Raw genomic sequence first — 12492 nt, 5'->3', positions numbered from 1 at the left:
AATCCCGCCCCTGCAGGAGACACTGACTTCCTAATGAATCCTCTTGCCAAATTCTCCTGGATGTATTGAGACATAGCCTCCGTCTCAGGGAGAGAGAGGGGATATACCCTTCCCCGAGGAGGTTCAGCTCCAGGCAAGAGGTCAATAGGACAGTCATAGGGGCGATGAGGCGGTAGAGTCTCTGCTGCCTTTTTAGAGAATATATCTGCATAGCACCAATAGTACCTTGGAAGAGATGAAAGGTCTGCGGGTACCTCGGTAGTAGAGACCTGTACACACTCACTCACACACCTGCCCATACAAGACTTACTCCAACCCAATATTCTCCCAGAAGACCACTCAATATGTGGGGAGTGGTAACGGAGCCAGGGTATTCCCAGTAAAATCTCATCCATTCCCTCGGGTAGGACTAGAAGGGAAATAATCTCCTGGTGGGAAGGGGACATGGACAACGAGAATGGAACAGTCTGGTGTGTGATTTGTTGTGGAAGTGTCGACCCATTCACAACTCTAACAGTTACAGGTTTGGCGAGCATAACAAGTGGTACAGCGTGGCGCAGAGCAAAAGCAGAGGACATGAAATTTCCCTCTGCTCCTGAATCCACACCAAGCTCGACTGGTAGAGTGGATGAGTCAAACAGGATTGTCCCTTTAAAGGACAGTTTGGAGGAAAAAGCCGCTGTGTCTAGTGAACCTCCCCCTAAGGTTACTAGACGCGATCGTTTTCCCGACCGCCGTGGACATTTATTAGTGTAATGTCCTCGTTGGTGACAATTTTTACAAACCATGGGTACTCGAGCGGCCTGAGACTTAGGTCCCGCTCGAGAAACCTCCATGGGCTCATGGGAGTCGGACGCCAAAACGGAAGATTCAAGAGGTCTGGCGAAGGTGGGAGCCAGTTTAAACCTCTGCCTACACTGGGTCTGCTCTAACCTTCGTTCGTGAAAACGGAGGTCGATGCGGGTAGATAGAGAAATAAGCTCCTCCAGTGTGGCGGGTATCTCCCTGGTGGCTAAGGCGTCCTTCACGTGGTCTGCCAGTCCCCTCCAGAACACCGGAATTAGAACTTTATCCGACCACTCTAACTCCGAGGCTAGAGTCCGGAACTGGATGGCAAACTGACTGACCACGGACGAACCCTGAGTGATTGTCAATAACTGGAGCGCGGTATCGTGTGTAATACGGGGTCCCAAAAAGACCTGCTTCAGAGCGTCCATAAAGAGCGGAGCACTCTGTACCACACGGTCATCACGCTCCCAAAGTGGCGTTGCCCACTCCAAAGCCCTGCCCGACAAGAGAGAGAAAATAAATCCCACTTTCGCCCGTTCCGTAGGGAAACGAGCCGCCAGGAGCTCGAGGTGTATGGAGCACTGGCTTACGAATCCGCGACATTGTTTACTGTCACCAGCAAACTTGTCAGGAAGCGGGAGACGGGATAAAGTCGGGGCAGAGGTGGCAGCGGACAAACTGGCTGCGGCTACACTTGCAGCCTGAACAGCGACAGCAGTGACATCCACAGCTGAGGTTGAATGCTCTAGAGCCGCCAACCTTCCCTCCAGCTGCTGGATGTACCGCTGTAAACGCTGATCGTCTGCCATTTACTAGCCAGACCCTGGCGCTAGTATTCTGTAAGAACTGGCGGAACGCACCAAGAAAGATGTAATAGATGCGTTCGCAGTCCGGGGTCCACCGTGCAGGTAAAAACCTGCTGCTAGTAAATGGCAGCGTAATATGGCGGTGGAAGCGAACCCGGTAAAACCACAGGTCCGCAATACCGCACTAAAGAGTGCAAGCAAGGAGTCAGCAAACACAACCCCAAGACACAGGATTGAAGTCCGATTAGACCACTTGCTGACAACACCGCAACAGGGTGTGTTAGGCAACTCTTATAATTAGAGCACCGAAGTGCGAACTGTGCCGTGCTGGCAGGCACCACTAAGCACCCAGACGTGGGTCAGGAAGCGCACTACTGGCGCGTGGCGCCGCACTGGCGGTCACAGCAATAGACGCTGATACGTGTGTGACACGTTGAGTGATTAGTCGGGCGCTAGATAGCAGCCATACTCCATACGCGAACAGTCATACAATAGGGTAGGGGTATTTAATGAACGACTTGCACTCACAACAAACACACGTATTCAATTGTAAGACAATACTAGCGCATGGCCGTGCGGTCATGCACAGTTTATATAGCAGCAGCACAGGAAGTGGCTACAGTACCTTTGCCCTTCCAAGACCTGCCAAAAGGACCAATGGAATGTGCTGCAGAGCCTGAGCACATGACCCTCGATCTTCAACGGGAGATCTTACCCTGGACATGCTCAGTACGTGCAGACAAGGACTTAGTCCCAGAGAAGTCCGCTCGCTGCTGACCAGCACTGACTTTAATGGCAGAGACTGGAGAAGCAGCAGTAACTCTCAGAACAGAGTGAGAATGAGCAAGACGCTGGGACCGACGTCTTTGCTGAGCAGACTCCACTGCGGCTGGACAAGAATGGGAGACCGCAGTGGAGGTGGCTCGAGATTCCTAACACATACACCCCCCAAAACTGGATTCAGGCGACATTCACTGTCAGCACCATTATAGTCTATGGCCCCCTTGGTGCATACGCCCAAATCCAGTTTTGCGGGGGCATTCGTGCGCAACGAACAGTTGCCAGGATGCAAAGTGAAAGTCCCTCAACAGCAGTGTAGCAATCAGATGCCACCCATACCCCTTACTGGATGTATGAGCCCCCTATCCAGGTACAGCCGACACTTACGCCCGGATGACATCTTCGCTGTACAGAATCTCCGGTACGTTGTCCGGCAGCTTGTTTCTGCGGTTCAGTGGCTTCTCGTAGGTTGGCTCTCTCTTTGGTGGGAAGGCGGCGTACACATCGTACCAGACGGGCTTCTCCTTGGGCTTTATGACTCCGGCACGCATCAGATCTCGTGTTCTATCAGACAGAGGCCACAGTTACACATCTGCCTGAATACAGACACACTCACGCGGTAAGAGGTTTGGATGAAGGGGCGGACGCATCATTGGTGCAGCCACACAGGGGCCCAAGAGATAAGGGGGCCACTAGTACCTCCAAAGCAGGTGCAATTGTGCATTATGAGGGGCAGGGGGTCCTTATACTATGCTTGGACAGGGGCCTGTTCTGTCTGTGTCCACTAGTGTTTGGATATAAGGGGCGTCCACAGACAACACTCCCCCATAGTGACCGTATTCATCGCCGAGCCCCCGTGACAATGTCGCCCTGACCTCTGACTGCAGCAGTTTATCCATTTTATTCCATAGGTCAAAAGTGATCATCACATGACCAGAAAGGGATGTGACGGGACCGTCTGAATGTAACGTGATCAATTTATAGGATTATAACGTTCAAAAAGACAATAATCTCTACACCAAGATACAAGGTGATGAGGCTGATGACTGGCAAACCCCGGGCACCACATCACCAGGCAGCGTCCATCCCCCACCACAACACGTACCTGCTGAACACAGTGCCCAGCTTCTCCAGCCTGCTGCCTGCCATGCTACCGGCCGGGGAACGACGGCTTCCTGATCCCGCAAATCCAAGCATCGGTCATCTACAGTGCGGGCTGGCGACTGAAACCGCAGCGGCCATATTTAATACTGGAGCCCGCTGCCCAAAAGCCGGCTAAATAGCAATAAGGCTACTGTTACGACACTTTACGGCAGTGCACTTATAATACGAGCGCAACAGAATTGATCAGCTCGTTATTACCACAGCAGGCAGAGTAATCAAACGCCGAGCAATCCGACCAAGAACGTGTAGGTTATTTACATAGTTCAAGCCGGTACGACAGTGAAGAGGACTCACACATCACATGTGACTTTGACAATCCACCAATCAGGAGACGGAGAGTGATGACGTGACGGACGCTCCTGCCAATGAGAGCACGTTGCCCGGAGTTTGAATTTCAGTTGATGTCTCCCGGCTCAGCACACAGTCAGTCACAGCGCAGACATGGAGAAGAGCGTTACCTCAGGAGAGTCCAAGGTAATGATGGCGGGCAGCTCTCCCGGCACACAGAGGAGCGCTGAGCCTGCAGCCCGGGTCTGACACACTCTGTGAGGAGCTTCGGTGTAGCACGTGTGTGACCCGTGCGGGTGTCGGCTGTGTGACCCGTGCGGGTGTCGGCTGTGTGACCCGTGCGGGTGTCGGCTGTGTGACCCGTGCGGGTGTCGGCTGTGTGACCCGTGCGGGTGTCGGCTGTGTGACCCGTGCGGGTGTCGGCTGTGTGACGTGCTCCCTACAGCAGCCAGTAATGATGATAAGGCCAGACGGTGAGGTGACTGACAGTGTGACCATGGCTCCTGTGTGTGCAGGGACAGTCAGTGATGCTATAGAGTCTGATGTCACAGCACCAGGGATGAGACCCCCTAACTGAATAGTTCTGGGCTGGTAGCGGACACCCAGAATGAACAGAACGTCTCCTGGAAGTTTGTACTGACAGAGCGTTTGGGTCGCCATTGACTTCTATAGGGTTCGGCTAGCGTTCTGGTATCGAACTTTGAACTGTAGTTCTGTTGAACCCGAACATCCAGGGGTCCGCTCGTCCCTGCGCTGATGGTTTGTGGGGTCCGTTAGGGCGTGTTAGGTCCGTTTATAAGCTAGAGATGACTGGATCGTTTCAAAATTGACAACTTTTCCAAATATTCACCAGAAACCTCAATTTACGCCACAAAAACTTGCAGCAAATCACAATATTAAAAACCCTCAAATATACGATACACTTTATTGATCCCGTGGGAAATTATGGTATCACAGCAGCACAACTTACATCATAAAATGAATTACTTAGTTGACATGACAGTTTGTTGACAGAAGAACATTATACATTAGAATAGGACATACACAACGAGTGAACTGAAAAGTAGAAATAAGTAGACATTCACCTTGGTGGTTTAACCCTAATGTTATTGTTGTGCATTCCCATGGCAGTTGGCACAAACGATTTCCTAAATTTTTCCTTCTTACACCTCAGAAGTATTAGCCGGTTACTGAAGGTGCTCTTCTGTCTCATGAATAGCTCATATAGTGGATGTGCATTATTGTTCATAATCGCCATACACTTTCTCAGAGTCTTCTCTCCACTACCTCCCCAAAAGAGTCCAGCTTGCAGAACTTGCCTTCTTAATAATCTTATTCAGCTTATTAGCATCAGAGGCCCGCACACTACTACCCCAGCACGTGATTGTAATAAGATGGCACTTGCCACCACCGACTGGTAGAACATTTCTAACATTTTGCTGCACACATTAAAAGACCTTACTATGACAGAAAATCCATGTCTAACATTCTGATCTCTCCCGGGTGTATATAGCACTCTAATGCAAACAGCCGTATAAGGCTTCTTTCACACTAGCGTTGTGTGACGTACGTCGCAATGCGTCGTTTTGGAGAAAAAACGCATCCTGCAAAGTTGCCCGCAGGATGCGTTTTTTTCTCCATAGACTTGCATTAGTGACGTATGGCCACACGTCGCATCCGTCGTGCGACGGATGCGTCGTGTTTTGGCAGACCGTCGGCACAAAAAAAAACGTTGCATGTAACTTTTTTTTGTGCGTCGTGTCTGCCATTTCCGACCGCGCATGTGCGGCCGGAACTCCGCCCCCTCCTCCCCGCACCTTACAATGGGGCAGCAGATGCGTTGTAAAACTGCATCCACTGCCCCCGTTGTTCATTTTTTGTTTTTTTTTGCAGTTTGCATCAGTACGTCGGGCCGACACATGGCGACAGCCCCGTACTGATGCTAGTGTGAAAGTAGCCTTCGGCTTCTTTCACACTTCCATCTTGAGACGGCCGTCATAATGCATCGGAGCAACGTATCGACGGATGTTGTAAAAAGATCGGCAAATGGACGTAACGCATCCGGTAAGGCTACTTTCACATTTCCGTCGGTAGTCGCCCGTCACAAAGCGTCGGCGTGACGTACCGATGGAAGTGTGTGCTTTCACATTTCCGTCTGCAGTCCAAGCCAGGAAAGAGAGACATTTCCTGCCGGGCGTGCGCAGATGGAAAAACGTTCCCTTGAATGTTTTTCCCAGATGACGGGCCACCAAAACCCGACGCAACAAGTGCACGACGGACGCAACGTGTGGCCATATGTCGTGATCCGTCGGCAATACAAGTCTATGGGAAAAAACGCATCCTGCGGGCAAATTTGCAGGATGCGGTTTTTACTAAAATGACTCATTGCGACGGGGAGTACCTGACAGAAATGTGAAAGAGGCCTAACCAGACGGATGCGTCGATCTTGTGAATTTTAATGCATAAAATGAGAGATTGATTGAGATTTCCCAGACTTGAAAAATGGTTCCAGGCATGCTCAGAATGAAAAAACGGGATACGTCGCTGGATTCCTGTGTTTGACGGTGAGCGACGGATCCTGCGTCCATAGGCTTCCATTATAGCCAACGACGGACAGCGCTGGACCCGTCTATGAGCGATTTTCCGACGTGCAGAAAAAACGTTCCTCTGAACGTTTTCTCCGCACGACGGACCGCTATTTTCCGACGGATCCGGTGCACGACGGATGAAACGGATGGCCATCCATCACAATCCGTCACTAATAAAAGTCTATGAGGAAAAAACAGGATCCTGCATTTGCAGGATTCTGTTTTTTCAAAACTCGACGGGAGGAAAAAGACGTAAGTGTGAAAGAAACCTTAAGAAGCACTCTCATGATGTCGGCGTGTTTAAATACTCCCCGAGCACCATCTTCCTTATCCAGCGCCGCTCCTCATCCGAGTCGTGTGACAGTGATTCAGGCGCTTCAGATCCCAATGCGCTCTGCGTGTGATCCGATAGTTTCTTCATATATATATGAATTTTACGATACTATTATAATATACTAGATGGTGGCCCGATTTTAACGCATCGGGTATTCTAGAATATGTATGTAGTTTATTTATGAAGATTTCAGAATAATGCAATGAATACACAGGATTTTCTATATTATCATTAAATTTTATTGCTCATGGAACTTAATACAATTGAATGAAATTATGAAACAGATCATCAAAATACATAAGCCATTACATGAATATCTAACTGTATTTAAATAGATCATCGAACAAAAGAAGTACATAGACACTAATATATTTGTTAACAATATCAACCTAAAATATTTTTGTACACCACATTTTTTGTGAATACCTTTTGACTACCTATAAGCAACTTTCCTTGTAATGCGGTAGGAAGAACTTGCACCTTGACGTTGGATCTCATTTTAACTCTTGAAAATGCAACATATAGTTGTCCATGACCAAAAACAGGCTGCGGTAGATATATGCCAACACTGTGTAGAGTTTGACCTTGTGACTTGTTTATTGTCATGGCAAAAGCTGGTTTAACTGGAAACTGTCAACATCGAAGCCTAAATGGAAGACCGGTGTCTGAGGGACATAAATTAATGCGTGGAATGAACACTTCATCTCCTTGTCCTGATCAAGTGATCACTCTTGCTTGAATGACGTTAGAATGGAGTCCAGTAACAATAAGGCGAGTACCATTACATAGACCATTTTTTTGTATTTAGATTCCGCAGAAACATTGATTGTTCCAACTTTGAGTTGTAGTCTGTGGGATGGCATTCCTGATGGTGTAAGACTATTTAAAAATTCAACTGGATAATGCTCTCGTTCCTCTTCATTATCTACATCCACTGAATCATCACTTTTGTACAACTTATACTCTCCAGGCATTCTATCCATCACACGTGAATTTAGCAGAGCCACGTCATTGTTCTTGGGACAGAGAATTGCATGAGAAGAGGCCCTCTCAACACTACTTTGGTCGTTCACATCAATTTCAAGGTGACCAGAAAAATGCCTACAGGAAAAATGCCCACATGGAAAATTCCCCACATGGAAAATTGCCAATTGCATCATCACAAAGTTTCAGATCTATGATATTTCAGGTGCAAAGTGTTCACATGATATGTGAAAAGTGCCCACAGACATGAATACCCACAGAAAAACAGTAGAGACTTTTATAAGTGAGATGCTCTGCAGAACAGAGAATAGCCTAGAGCTATAGGCTAAATGCTCTGCAGGACAGAGGGATAGTATGCAGGTATATGTGAGATGCTCTGCAGGACCGGAGAATAATATAGAATTATAGGTGAGATGCTCTGCAGGGCAGAAGAATAATATAGAATTATAGGTGAGATACTCTGCAGGGCAGGAGAATAATATAGAATTATAGGTGAGATACTCTGCAGGGCAGGAGAACAATATTTAATTATTACAGGGGGTACAGGTGCCTGCTTCTGCTGGATCTGCGTCTTCACTGAAGATGCAGATCCAGATGACATGCATCATGTTGCAGAGACCCGTGGGGTCCCAGCACTGCGATACATGCTGCCGGCGCGTTGGCTGTGAGCTGACATCAGAGGTGCAGCAACAGGGAGCGGTGCATGAAATCGCGCACACTCCGATGTCAGCTGCCGGGCTGTACGGTGGCTACAAAAGACACTGGGCGACGTGGGAGCAGAGGAAAGGTGAGTAGAATGTTATTGTTTTTGATTATGCATTAGGGTCAGAACGGGGACACATACACTAGCATACCTCCCAACCGTCCCGGATCCAGCGGGACTGTCCTGATTTTGACAGTCAGCCCCGCGATCCCGGGCGGGACATTAATTGTCCCGCACTAGTTGGGAGGTATATGATATCACCCGGTCAGCTGAGAGCTCCCTGAGTCCCTGCACAGGCTGCACCCGCAGAGCAGCACACCACGTAATGGCTTCTCTGTGCGAACAGGACCTGTGGTGAGGTCACAGGATGGGAGGAGTCAGGGATCACATGATAGATCGGGAGGACCTCCATGTACAGGACTCTGCTGGTTGCCATGGCGCCAGAGGAGAGTAAGTGTATGTGTGAGGCCAGGAGGTGTTTACAGTGTGGATGTAGCAGAGCCGTGTGTACGAGGTGTATGGATCGGAGCAGCGTGTGAAAGGTGAATAGAGCGGAGTCGTGTGTGTAAGAGTTGTACGGACCACAGCCGTGTGTGTACGAGGTGTACGGAGCGAAGCAGAGTGTGAAAGGTGTATGCAGCAGTCGTGTGTGTACCAGGTGTACGGAGCGGTGCCACGTGTGTACGAGGTGTGCGGAGCAGAGCCATGCGTGTTCAAGGTATACGGAGCGGAGCAGCGTGTGCAATGTGTATAGAGCGGAGCCGTGTGTGTACGAGGTGTACGGAGTAGTGCAGTGTGTACAAGATGTATGGAGAGGAGCCGTGTGTGTATGAGGTGTACGGAGTGGTGCCATGTGTGTACGAGATGTATGGATAGGAGTCGTGTGTATATCATTGATCTGAAAGTTTTGTGATGCTGTAATTGGCAATTTTCTGTGTGGGGAATTTTCCTGTGGGCATTTTTCAGGGAACCCAATTTCAATGCATTGTCCAAAAACATCAGTTACGATGCAGTCAGTACACAACATGTCTTCTGGTATTTCAATAATGTCTTCTCCAAGTTTGTATTCGTTGCTATGTTCACCGTTATCAAGTTTAGAAAGCCATTTGCTATACTCTGGGTCAGAAGATCGCATGTTGTTAATTAGTTGGAGCCTATTAAACTGTTTCCAAAGGTCAGCCGTTTTTCAGCTGGACTTGATAACATCTGTTCTTGTTCCATTTGGTATGACTGGAAGGCATTGCCTAAAATCTCCGCCAATGACAAAAACTTTACCCCCAAACGGAATTTCATTTTTTTTCAGCAACATTTGTAGTCATTACTTCATGCAGAAGTCTGTCAATTAAGCTCAAAGCGTATTTGGGTGCCATGGTGCACTCGTCAAGTATGAAAAGATTTGCGTTCTTTAAAGGGCCACTGTCACCCCCTCCAGCCGTTATAAACTAAAAGAGCCACCTTGTGCAGCAGTAATGCTGCATTCTAACAAGGTGGCTCTTTTAGTTTTTGGTGCATGTATTCCCAAAATAAAGCGTTTTATAACTTCTCCAAAATGCCTGTCTTTATCCAGGGAGGCAGGTCCTCACACCCCTGCTTGAACCGCCACACTGCCATCACTCAAATCTTCAGGGGCTCCGGGCGCCACCCCCTCTGCGCTGTTTTCGCATGAAATCCGGCGCCTGCGCTGTGTAGTACTGTCTCGTGCAGGCGCAGTAAGCTCTGGCCATCTGACGTCCCAGCCAGGCTTGCAGACTGCGCCTGTGCGGCCACCCACCTTGGTAATCCCAGCCCCGCAGTGTGTTATGCATTATGCACAGTGCGGGGCTGGGATTCCTGGGCATGCGCACTGCGTGTGTCAGCGGGGGGACCTGGGTGAGTGGCTGACACACGCAGTGCACATGCCCAGGAATCCCAGCCCCGCACTGTGCATAATGCATAACACACTGCGGGGCTGGGATTACCAAGGTGGGTGGCCGCACAGGCGCAGTCTGCAAGCCTGGCTGGGACGTCAGATGGCAGGCGCCGGATTTCATGCGAAAACAGCACGAAGGGGGTGGCACCCGGAGCCCCCTGAACATGTGAGTGACAGCAGTGTGGTGGTTCAAGCAGGGGGGGTGAGGACCTGCCTCCCTGGATAAAGACAGGTATTTTGGAGAAGTTATAAAACGCTTTATTTTGGGAATACATGCACCAAAAACTAAAAGACTGCAGCATTACTGCTGCACAAGGTGGCTCTTTTAGTTTATAATGGCTGGAGGGGGTGACAGTGGCCCTTTTAACAGTCTTCCTGCAAATGTGTCTTGTTTTATTCTGGAAACAGAGATTTCGTTGACTGGAACTGGTATCCCAAAGAGTGAATGGATAGTGCGACCTCCTCGTAAAAGGTTTGCTGCAATACCTGTTGTGGCAGATGGCAATACGACTTTTCCCAACCCTCTAACGTGATGCATTAAAACTTCATAGAGATATGTTTTACCGCTCCCTCCTGGACCGTCAATTAAGAAACATTTTGGCCTTGAATCTGCTTGGTTTTCTATAGCGCTCCTAATACTGTCATATGCAATCTGTTGTTGTTCATTTAAGGAGTTTATTTTCTCTGTTGCCAACAATAATTCGTAAGCGTCGTCATACTCTGGAACTTGTGGACCTTGAATTGCAGGCTGTTGGAAATTAAAGTCTGAAAACGTTTTTCCATGCAGAAGTAAGACATTTTTGACATCTTGCATGGCATAAGATTCGCAATTTTGACAATTTCCACTTTTGTTGTGAAAATGTAAGCAGTAATCCTCTGGAATCTCTCGGTACAAATACTGCCTTGCGTTTTCATCACGTTGGTTCAGCAAAAACCATTCTATTAATGTTGACGTGGTGCTTAAAGTTTTTGAGACATCTTTGACTTCAGCATCTTCAAAGAAATAAAGCTGCTGTTGATTTGGTAAATGAATAGCCAAGCGTATAATGGTATGGGACTGTGAATGCATTGGAAACGCAAATATCCTCCAAGCAGCTTCTGGAGCACTGACGTATCTTGAGTCAATAAAAGATGATGATTCCTCGTGATTGACTGTTTTCTGTTGTATTTCGATGTTCGCTTTGTCATGCCCCTTATGTACTTGAATATATATTTTACACTTTTTATTAAAGCACAGATTTCTACGTTGATGTGACAGTTGTAGCGTTTTGATAAGTACGGGTTGTATGGGACTATCCATGAGTTATTTATAATTTTTTTTGTTGCAAACAATGTTATCAATGTGTTGTCACTGGTAGGATGGGTAGCCATCCAAGTCTTTAAAGGGAACCTGTCACCCCGTTTTTTCAGATTGAGCTATAAATACTGTTAAATGGGGCCTGCGCTGTGTGTTACTATAGTGTATGTAGTGTACCCTGATTCCCCATGTATGCTGAGAAATACATTACCAAAGTCGCCGTTTTCGCCTGTCAATCAGGCTGGTCAGGTCGGGTGGGCGTGTTCACAGCGCTCTTTTCTTCCCCAGCTTTCCGTTGGTGGCGTAGTGGTGTGCGCATGTCCAAGGTCCGAATTCCCTGCGCCCACGTGAAGACACAGCGCGCGATCTGCGCTGTCATCCCTTTCATCGGTGGGGGCGGCCATCTTCCTGGGGCCGCGCGTGCGCAGATGGAGTGCTCTGCTGCACGGGGCTTCAGGAAAATGGCCGCGGGATGCCGCACGTGCGCAGAAGAGATCGCGGCGGCCATTTTCCCAAAGCCGAGTTTGCATCTCGGCTTTGGGAAAATGGCCGCCGCGATCTCTTCTGCGCACGCGCGGCATCCCGCGGCCATTTTCCTGAAGCCCCGCGCAGCAGAGCACTCCATCTGCGCACGCGCGGCCCCAGGAAGATGGCCGCCCCCACCGATGACAGGGATGACAGCGCAGATCGCGCGCTGTGTCTTCACGTGGGCGCAGGGAATTCGGACCTTGGACATGCGCACACCACTACGCCACCAACGGAAAGCTGGGGAAGAAAAGAGCGCTGTGAACACGCCCACCCGACCTGACCAGCCTGATTGACAGGCGAAAACGGCGACTTTGGTAATGTA

The 12492-nt window shown here is 48.9% G+C and overlaps 2 protein-coding genes across 4 annotated transcripts in view; one reads left to right on the top strand and one right to left on the bottom strand.

Moving 5' to 3' along the window:
* Window positions 1-3705, bottom strand: part of MRPS23 (mitochondrial ribosomal protein S23) — a 33930-nt gene extending 30225 nt beyond the window's left edge. Inside the window, exons 1-2 of the mRNA XM_069757775.1 lie at window positions 3481-3705; window positions 2763-2939 (exon numbers count right to left, since the gene is read on the bottom strand). Of these exons, the coding sequence (XP_069613876.1) occupies window positions 2763-2939; window positions 3481-3572 (269 nt within the window). The 5' untranslated portion in view covers window positions 3573-3705. The remainder of the gene's footprint in view (window positions 1-2762; window positions 2940-3480) is intronic.
* Window positions 3706-3795: 90 nt separating this feature from the next.
* Window positions 3796-12492, top strand: part of HJURP (Holliday junction recognition protein) — a 74403-nt gene continuing 65706 nt past the window's right edge. For 2 of the 3 annotated variants that reach the window (XM_069757772.1, XM_069757771.1), the window contains exon 1: window positions 3926-4013. In XM_069757772.1, coding sequence (XP_069613873.1) covers window positions 3981-4013 — 33 coding nt within the window. In that variant the 5' untranslated portion in view covers window positions 3926-3980. Of the gene's footprint in view, window positions 4014-12492 lie in introns of all 3 variants that reach the window. The other variant, XM_069757774.1, reaches the window with a different exon arrangement.

This window comes from Ranitomeya imitator, chromosome 3 (assembly GCF_032444005.1).
Source record: "Ranitomeya imitator isolate aRanImi1 chromosome 3, aRanImi1.pri, whole genome shotgun sequence".
Taxonomy (NCBI): Eukaryota; Metazoa; Chordata; class Amphibia; order Anura; family Dendrobatidae; genus Ranitomeya; species Ranitomeya imitator.
The sequence above is the reverse complement of the archived record's forward strand: the minus strand, read 5'-3'. Positions and strand labels throughout refer to the sequence as shown.